A 9,913-nucleotide genomic window follows, 5' to 3' on the forward strand; every position below is an offset into this window, starting at 1 on the left:
CTGGAAGGGGGTGGCGAAAATCCGTCCTGTGGCCAAAGAGCGGTCTATTTTAAGTTTCACAAACGAAGACGCTTAAAAGGTGCGTTTGAAGAAGTCTTCAATATGCCCCAATGCTAAGAATAGGCATGTGCATTGCTGAGGAGGACGAATTGGAAGTGCTGCTGGCACACACTGCCGTATTCAGGAGGGTGGGTACGGAGCATGCATGCGTCAGAGCTGCGCTAATCGGTTGCTTTTCCACTTTTCGTGTGAATTTGAAAGTTTTGGAATATATTGTATTCATAAATGTTTCATTTAAGAAAGACAATTTAAATGTCACTCATTTGCTTTTAAATCGTTTTACACTACTGCACAGGCCACACTAAAATGATTTAATGTTCAATAAGTACATGTTTAGTGTTTGGTCAGATTTCGCCTGTTTCTTGAACCTTAGTATTAGTAGTATATATTAGAGCTATAGTGCGAATTCTAATCCGCTTTTATAATCATCCAAACTAATCATTACAGATTACATTATTTCTTAAAAAGCTTTTTTTTTAGTTGCTGTTTGCTTAACCCCCCTTTCTTCACAATTCCAACTTTTATCATCATTTGAAAGTTTTTAAAAAGACTTGTTTTTTTATTTCATTAACCCAAAAAGAAAAAAGTCGAACAAATGTGAGGAGATTTTTGAAATGCTGTTCTCAGTTTGACCTGCAGGGGGCAGCCCTGTCTTGTAGGGAGTCGGTTAGAAGAGCCTCTCTGGCTGCTCTGCTGGTTGATGAGTGTTATCTGATAGGGTTGAGGGTTTACATATTGCTGACTTGCAGTTTGCTGAGCATTCTCAGGATCCCATTCTCAGCTTGTAATCTGATTTTAGTAATGGCTGAGGGGTTCATTTAAATGTATTTATGTGCCAAAATATGTGGCACATTCCGATCACTAAAAGAAGACTGAGAGAAAACAGTGATGTTATTTCTTTCAGACAACTGAAAAATCTGCATCTCTGCACCAGATTCAAGCTGCTCAAAGTTCCTGCTGATGCAACCATGGCTGTTAATAGCTCTCCTGTTGCCACAGCACATCATCTAATTGACTACGCAGCAGTTGAGACCTTAGAACAGAGCAGTTTTTCCCCCCCTTATGTGTGACAGCTATCCATTTCCAGCCTTCCCCGAGCCCTGGAAGTGTGCTAGCAAAGCTTGGGACCATTCCCTCTGGCGAGTCCAGCTGAGCCCCCCCTCCCCCCCTCCCCCTCCCCATATTAACCAGTGATCAAAACAAGTGTAAAGCAGGTCAGCTCAGCTGGTTCTTAGAATATGTCTCGTATTTAAAAACCCCTGGAAGGTTCCCAGAGCTAAATGTCAACACAATGAGTTGTTAAAAACACCAAAATGGAAAAGACGAGGAACCGGAAGGATTTGATTTACACCAAAAGAGTATTTATTCCTGGTTTTTCACTCTTCCTCAAAAGTGCAGATGGTGTTTTACAGTTTGCACAAGTCATATTTCAGAACAAATAACACATCTGTATCATATTAACAGTTAAATATGTGTTCAATGCTGAGAAATAATCTGCAGGCAACTCATAAATAAGGTATAAAAAATATTCTTTCAGCTGATGAATACTGAAGCTTGCAAGGAGTTCGCAGTTCCATGAAAAGAAGTGGATCTTGGTCAATGGAAATTTATGCCTTAACAAGGGCAGCAAACTCTGTGAAAGTAGAATGAAACTGCCATTAGTAGGGAGCAAAATGGTTTAGATACTTAAATATGATTGTGTCTAATTGGATCCATTTTCTGACCAAGACTTTCGAAAAGTTTTGTGTGTTTAATGTTGTCCCACAAATTGAAAGGTATTTAGATATGTGATTCTCACCGTCAGCGCCGATCATGCCATCACCATCACTGTCACCAGCGGCGAGGAAAGCCTTGGTCTCCTTGTCAGTCAGAGCTCTGGCACCAGCAGAGAAGTTCTGCAGGAACAGCCTGACAGGTGGACAAGAGCGGCATGAGTCAAATATATGAACATCTCACACTTAATTGAATGGTATGTTGTAAATCCCCATGCAGAATGGGAAGCATTTAAAGCATTCAAGAGATGATATAGCGTGTCGAAAAGCGAGTCTTTAGGGAACTAAATGTTTGAAACATTCAGACATCATTAAATATGTTTGTTTAGTTCATTAAGTGTGAAGTCTGAGTGCAGGATTCAAACTAAATGTTTAAAATCATCTATTGTCTCTGTAAAAAGCTAAAAGAAACATTTCAGTATCATTAGCTCTGGTGTATATTTCGGGCTTTCTTTGCTTAAGTGTGCATTCTTAAAGTGTCTTACTTCAGCTCCTCCTCCTCAATGAAGCCACTGTTGTCCTGGTCAATGATGGCGAAGGCCTTCTTGACCTCATCGGAGGACTTTCCGGCCAAGCCAGATGCCTTGAAGAAAGCCTTGTAGTTGAAGGAGTCGGCAGCTGAAACACACATTTGAACACGGTTAGCGCCCAAGGGGGGGCCGCGTGATCACAACACAGGACTAATGAGTGTTGATGTGAGATGATGATTGGTGCTGTAGTTTTAGGTTTCACATTTAGAGTGAGAGCTTCTGTGAAATTAGCCTTGGAGGTGTTTTGAGCCAAATGTGTGTTTGCAAGTAGAAATTGCAGATTTTTAATATAAACAGTATATATATGTATGTATATGAGGAGTATTTTAAAAAAGTTTGTAAAAGTGATGCGCATTAAGATTATGAATGTTGCACACTAAGTGAAGATGTTGAAGCTCACCTGCGCAGCCATCCAGAGCTGCTTTGACTTCAGCGTCATTGAGCACACCAGCGAAGGCCATTTTTTATTCTGAGGGAGAGAAAGAGGAAGACAGTTAGAAAAAAACCCCATCTCAAATCAAAAACAGTAGTCAAATATTGAAATGCAGAGAAGTCGGTGTTTAAAGAGAACCATTTGAATGACTGATGTTTTGTATCTGAGAGGTGAAATTCTGTGCATCTAAGATGCAGCGAGAGTTTGATGTGCATATTTTAAAGTAAGTTCTCCTCAATGTTTTTAAAGTCTAATATGCTAAAGAGCATCTTTAGGACTTAAGCTCGGCATAACCTATTAACTTGCTTATATTAAACAGAGCTTCTATTGCTTAATTAAAGAATGAAAGCATCTTTAAGTGTAATAATATCAGCCTTTTAAAGCCCTTTTGTCTGCTCAGATAATTTTTAGGTCTAAGACTGTACTAGTTGGTTGCTTCCTGTTTTGCCTGATCACACACAGGCCTGACTCTGTATCCAAACGCTGCTCTGGCACTAAACAGATGATGCTCCCACTGAGAGGCCAAATCAAGGCAGCATGAATCACTGCCACCCAGACGAGCTGCAGTGATGTCAAATGCGTCGATATCTTTGGCTGTGATTTTCTTTGAATCTTCCGGATCATGTAAAATAGATGCATTAATCATCCAAAGATCCTTTGAATCAAGCGGCCACATTTGGCCTCCCCTGTGGCTCTCATTAAATCGTCCCGAGGTCCGAGTTGTTTGCTATGTTGGTTCCAATTCTCTCTAAAGTTATAGTCCACGAGGATCTCCTGATCTGAGTCCCTTTTTTCCTCCCTTGTAGTGTGAAGAGCCGGTAGTCAGCGTGGTCTTTGCGGAGCGCACTCACCTTTGAGCTGCGTTGAGGCGAGTGAAAACCAAGGCGGACTCGAGTGAATGCCCTAAGAGAGCTTTCCCCCTCGTTTATATATCCTTGAGCAACACCATTTACAGAGCTTTGAGTCTCAGTATCAGGTACCAAGATGCATGGGTTTCGAAAAAATGTGTCTACTAGCCTCGACCTATTTTTAGGTGAACAAATGAGGATGCTACCATGTGTGAGGAGGCCTATAGCTAGACGTGTGGAAACCCGAGCAGGCCCACTGCTCTCTGACTTCACTGCACTGATTTACGGCCAACACTTAAGATGCTGATTCTGATGTTGTGCGTTTCATCCGAGAATATAAACGAAATGAATGGAAATGTGTGAGAGTGGAAACACTGTAGCAACATGGTTCATGTTCCTTGTTATGGTTTGTGAGAAACACTCAGGCCACATGAATGAGATCCGAGGGCTAAATTTAACTCCTCTTCACTTTCACTGAATATTTAATTTACGGCTCTATGCGTAATTAATAACTCTGTAAGGTAATAGCTTAAACCACTAAAAAGATGTAAATAGTATTAAGATCTGCCCAGTAACGATATTTTTGTATTGAGAAACACTTAAGCTTTAATCCCCTTGTGTTTATTATTAGTAAAGATACACAGTGCATTGTGATAACTTCAATTTGGGGGATTTGCAGGTTCAGTGGGAATGAACTGAAACGTTTGACTCTGCTGAGATCCTTTCCAACTTAACAGAGCTACCCTTAATATTTGATCTGTAGCCTGTAGCTGTATCGGACAAAAGGTAATTAACATAATTGCCTCAATGAATCATGCTTAATTGCACTCTCGGTGTTATGAAGAGTTGACGATGTGCTATTGGCGAGCGTTTTTTTTTTTTTTTTTTTGGGCATCTGCAGGAATGTGGTTGCCCCATCGCATGAGATGTTCTCAGCTGGTAGATATTTGCTGCCTCTGCTGTTCTGCAGTCTTGCTGTGACATTATCTGTACCATAACCATATAGGCTACCGTATATTCCATATGGCTGAACTGAAGTTAGCGTAGTGAGTCGAGTTTCAGAGGAACCCAGCGACCTAACAGGGACCGGACCTTGGGTCCTGCACCGCCAGTCGGATCCCAGTCCTTAGTAGGAAATGCACCAATCATTTGGACTATTTTTTTCCTGCGTGAACAAGTTCGCAAAATGTCGACAGCTCGTTTCTCTCTGACCCGTGGCTCCAAACGCACATGGCTCCAAACGCAGCGCGTGTCTCCCACAGAGCAGCCACTTCTTGAACTCTGAGATCTTTGAGCACTTTTCTGTATTTTGCAAAACCTCGTTGGGCTGTTAAATGAGTTTTTATTGGGGGCTTCTAACCTCAGATTGTCAATATTCTGAACATTTAAATCAATGCATTGACCATGTAAGCTTGGGTTTTGTTTTGTTCATCTAAGTGTCAGGTATTTCCTTGAAATGGTTGAAGTCTCTTGCTTATGCAAAGATTTGGAAACTGTCCAGTAGAAGGCAGTACTAACCATCAATAAGGAAAATGAAGAGAGTCTTTGGAAGAACCAATCACTTGAAAATAGATTGTCCAAACAGCATAATGTTAGTGTGAACGGTTTTATCGTTCTCTCATCAACTCTGAGTGTAAATTGGGATTTATAACTTACAGGGAAGCACAGATTTAAAGATAGGATCAGAGCAGGAATGTTATTAGGGTCAATGTGAGGAAATAACTCTTTACTGGGGTTGACATACTACATAGCACTTAGGCTATATATTATTGAGTCAATACTTGGCATAATTCATTAACATGTGTTTCATTAATTGATGTTTTTATTCTTAATATTTTCCTGGAATTATTGAACCCCTCGATTATAAGAGTTGTCTCTCCACTAGTCTAAGACTTGATAACATGTTATCAAGGTGTTTACACTGCCATATAAGAAAAAAAGAATAGCACACCGTGAAATCACGTTCACTTCAATTTTAATAATTCAATACAGGTACCTGATTGATTCAACACACACATATAACTAATATCCAACACTAGCTGTCGGTCCAACAAACATTTTATTGTTTCACATCAGGGAGAGCAGCAGGCAGGAATACAACATCTGAGGTTTCTGGTCTTTGCGTCAAACAATCTGGAAGGTCTTGATATCTTTAATAGATCCATTATTTAAAACAGGGAGGGAGAGCCATGGTTCAGACATGTTGATTGTCTTTATTTCAGGATGTGGCAGAACTCTGAGGGAGAGAGAAACAAATGGATGCAGTGAAAAAAAAAACATGAAAGATTCCTAAACAAAAGCTGCAGATTTGTTTTATTGCCTGGTTTGGGTGCATGTGTGTGTTTTTTTTTCTTTCTGGAGTGCAACTTCAGCACTGAGCAGTGGACAGCTCCTCAGCCTAAACTGCTCTCATTCTCATCTTCATGCAGCTCTTACAGATGTTTTACCAACACCCACCTTCCATACCGATCTTTCCATCACCATCCTTATCTCCTGCAGCCATCAGAGCCTTGGTCTCAGCCACGGTCAGCTCCCTCGCCCCCGGGAAGAAATTCTGCAGGAACAGTCTGATGGGTGCGTAAAAAATATCAGCGATAAGTTCAGCCTTTTGTCTATGTGGACATTATCTTTTCTGATGGCATTTTTCTCCCCCTGTAGGGCCTTTCTCCATCACACACCCCCCCCCCCCCCCCCCCCCCCCCCCCCCCCCCATCATATCTGACTGAATTCATTCACAGAGAAAATGCTGCTCCATTCATACAGTGACCTCTGCCTGAGGGCCATAGGACGGATGTGGGACACCAGCACACTCGCACACACGTCTGTATCCTTGCTCTAGCCCTGAAAACAAACGTACACTCACTCAACGCACATCCCTTTCTTACTTTAGCTCCTCCTCTTCGATGTATCCGCTCCTGTCTTGGTCCAGAACTGTGAACACTTTCTCCCCCTCAGATGAGCCAGTCAGCCCCACTTGTACAAAGAATGCCTTGTGGTCGAACGTGCCTGGAGCTACACGGGCAGAGAGAAAGAGAGAGAGAGATGAAGAGGGCAACAGACAGAGAGGACAGTTGCAGAAGTGAGAGGTCGACCCCAGGATGACAAGAAAGCGAGATTGCGAGTGGCTGAAAAGAGCTGTCGCATTTACTCATTCGCTCAGATGACTTTCATTCTTCAACCAGTGACATTTACCAATACACACCCTGTAGCGCATCACTGTCTTTTGCCATTAAAGGGGATGTCTTTATGCCATTGAAACAGTCAAAGCGCACTGAGTATTGCCCATGGGTCTAATGCCAACTTAATGTTAAAAGCCTTTCGGTTTTTTTAAGCCATTCAAGTTAAAAAAATTCTAATCTGAGATGAGTTAACTTCATGTAAATTATTAACTGAATGACTCCTTGAGTTACAGTATAAACCGAACAATGTTCAGTCTTATAAAGATTACAAACAGTAAAAGAAAATGACATAGAGACACAGCTTTGGAAAAAGTGATCTCGTTTGTTTCCCCTACTTAAAAACTGTAAAATGATCACCTTCTTTGATTGAGAAATGCAAACTAGTGCAACGTATAGAATGTCAAAGTTTGAAAGTCATTTGAAGGTCAATGTAAAGAGGGGTTGGGTTCTTGAATAAAGGGCATGTATGCACAAGTGACATTTGGTTTCCATTGGAGCGGTGAAGCTGAGTTTGCCTCCTCATGCAAACATAATTGTCAGAGATAAATGATTAAGTGCTTTGGGATATGAGAGCTTGTGAGATTTGGGCTTCTCCGTGTGAGGGCTCAGCATAAACACGTTGGTATCTGGGTGGTAACAGCTCTCTTGCCACGCTGCTGCCTGGTTACCCGCAGGCTCCCCGTCCCCACTGTGAACAACACATCATGAAGGTATCCCCTGTGGGAGTCTGGGGTTTGTCTCTTGCTTCCACTCTGTATTACATGAACGGATGTAAAACTGCTTACTCTAAAGTATGTGTTAATGATCAGTTCCTTGTGTGTCTCCTTACATGCATGTGTGTGTGTGTGTGTGTGTGTGTGTGTGTGTGTGACTCACTTTGACAAGCCTGGACTGCAGCCCTGATGTCCTCGTCACTCAGCATCCCTGAAAATGCCATGGTCTTCTGTAGCTGCCTGAGGGATGCAAGCACACACGCACGGAAGAAATGTAAAGTGACAGTAAATGACACTGGTGCAAGTGTTTGTAACAGACCCTGTCAGTTACAAACTGTCGGAACTTAGGATTAACATTTCTTTGTGTTTAGTCCGCAGGTACAAGTGCAAAAACACAGGCAGAGCGTTACCTATTTATCAGTATGGCAGTGCCATTTTGTCAGCAAGATATACAACTACATTTACAAAAAATATAATATCCATTATTGTTTTCTCAAAGAGAGAAATATGTGCATGTGTCATATGAAATTATTTGAATGATGTAAGAATAATCTGACTGTCAAAGCTCATTAATAAAACAAAGGAGTGTTTTCTGCACTTATGAAGTTGTTGCAACTTTAAAAAAAGCAAACACACAGAAGGTTGGACATCTGTATTTTGTCATGCTTCTATCTTTAAAGCAAAAATACTTAGATGCTTCAAGGTACAAACACCCATCCACCCCTCTGCCAACTATCATCACACAAACACATGAATTCACAAAAAGCCTGGCACCTACCGTGCTTCGGGTGAGGTTTGCTCTCTCTGTGACGATGATGTGCAAATCTCTGCCTCACTTTATTGCTCGGTGCCTAAAAAGCCAGCGATGCTCTCTCTTGCAGCTTCGTGATCCAGAGTGCAAGAAGCAACCTGACGTATCTGTCCTCAAACCCAGGAGATTTCCCCCACGCCACAGAGTGGATCCTCCTCCCCCTTCATCAGTTAATCAGAGCAGATAATCTTCTCACTCATATTGTCTTGAAGACCAAAGACACAAAAAAACTAAAAATATTACAATCTAACAGATAACCGGTCGTGTATTGTTTAATCAACGCATCCTGAAAATTATGTTTATCCACTGCTCCTGCGCTCTTCAAAAAATAAAAATAAAGCTTGTTTTTTTTCTCATGTTATTTTTGATTTAGTAATTATAATATTAAACGCAGGTGAACTCAAGAAGTGTGACTGGCGGTGGTCTTAAATTTAGTTTCTTTATGTCACTGAGTAAAAATGTAAAAATGCAGCTGTCATGTTTTAAAGTTTAGCTATACATAATAAAGGGTAAATATGGGGCTTGAGTTGTAAACAAGAAAACAATCAGCACATATCAGTTTTAATCACACCTCATACAGAAAACAAATATGGTTTAATCAAAACAACACTGCATTGATTAATGTATTTATTGTGAACATGTGAAAAAACAAAACAAAGAAAAGCTGTAATTAAAAATGTGTAGAAAACAAATAAATACACAACATAATAAAGACAATTCAATGTCCTTCATTCGCTCTTATATACCCAAAATATAACAATGGATTGTGTTGTCTGGATGTTTAATCAATATTTCTGACATCTTACATTAATTATTGTTAGTATTTACATTGCTATTAGCTTTAATTTTGAAGACAAAATATTTTTCAGTACAATGCAAGTGAGTCATCTTATTAACTCACTGTTAAGGTAAAACTAAATAACTTGTGCTGCTTTAGCCAGACTTTTTGCACCTTTTACAATGATCAGATTCACTTTTAAAGGGGACATAACGTTATGAACAATCCACTTTTACAGTGTGTTTGAACATATATTTGGGTTACATGAGTGTCTATAGACCCACAAAATGTGAAATAAACTCATCCAGTCCTCTGATTGTGGTCTGTATTAACATGCTCCGTTTCAAATGTGTTCTCCTTGTGATGTCACAGAGGGATTCTGTGAAAAAAACCAAAAAAAACCCCACACCTTCTGGTGGCATCTCCACACATGCACTGCACCTCCAACAGGGTCACAGACGTCATCTGCTGCATGATTCATGTTATATTTTGAATCAAAGCACAGCAGTGATGTTTCTTTTAGACCACAAGAGGACTGTTTGAAAAGAGCTACAACTTGCTCTTTAAAAATCTCTACTGTAGTTAAAGGTTGACCTTCAAACCTTGAAATAAACATTTATAGACAGGTCGTATTTCTTTGACAAATGTGGTTGGCAAGTAAATGGATGTAAAAAAACCATCTTATTTTTTGAGACAACTGGATTCACCTGACTGAACGTGAAGCTCGAAAATAATTGACTGAAGGCGCTCAACCTGCTGGCATTCTTTGCTGTGATTGGCTCATCTACT

General features: G+C 40.5%; 2 protein-coding genes and 1 long non-coding RNA gene across 3 annotated transcripts; 1 reads left to right on the forward strand and 2 right to left on the reverse strand.

Moving 5' to 3' along the window:
• The first annotated feature begins 60 nt into the window (after positions 1 to 60).
• Positions 61 to 6,507, forward strand: LOC306838719. Its single transcript, XR_013781113.1, has 3 exons — positions 61 to 188; positions 6,073 to 6,217; positions 6,302 to 6,507. It is a non-coding gene; the product is annotated as an uncharacterized lncRNA (long non-coding RNA).
• On the reverse strand, positions 1,400 to 3,738 carry LOC306838715 (parvalbumin beta-like). The gene is made up of 5 exons (XM_079367062.1): positions 3,647 to 3,738; positions 2,763 to 2,831; positions 2,318 to 2,450; positions 1,859 to 1,968; positions 1,400 to 1,693 (listed from the first exon to the last, which is right to left on the reverse strand). The coding sequence occupies exons 2-5, from the start codon at positions 2,821 to 2,823 to the stop codon at positions 1,668 to 1,670; spliced, it is 330 nt and encodes a 109-aa protein (XP_079223188.1). The 5' UTR covers positions 2,824 to 2,831; positions 3,647 to 3,738; the 3' UTR covers positions 1,400 to 1,667.
• Positions 5,602 to 9,896, reverse strand: pvalb5 (parvalbumin 5). Its single transcript, XM_079367064.1, has 6 exons — positions 9,832 to 9,896; positions 8,314 to 8,507; positions 7,699 to 7,775; positions 6,529 to 6,655; positions 6,101 to 6,210; positions 5,602 to 5,879 (listed from the first exon to the last, which is right to left on the reverse strand). Exons 3-6 carry the CDS (start codon positions 7,757 to 7,759, stop codon positions 5,857 to 5,859), a joined length of 321 nt encoding a protein of 106 aa, XP_079223190.1. The 5' UTR covers positions 7,760 to 7,775; positions 8,314 to 8,507; positions 9,832 to 9,896; the 3' UTR covers positions 5,602 to 5,856.
• Positions 9,897 to 9,913: the final 17 nt, after the last annotated feature.

The sequence above is a fragment of the Symphodus melops genome (genome assembly GCF_947650265.1).
Source record: "Symphodus melops genome assembly, chromosome: 17".
Lineage (NCBI taxonomy): Eukaryota > Metazoa > Chordata > Actinopteri > Labriformes > Labridae > Symphodus > Symphodus melops.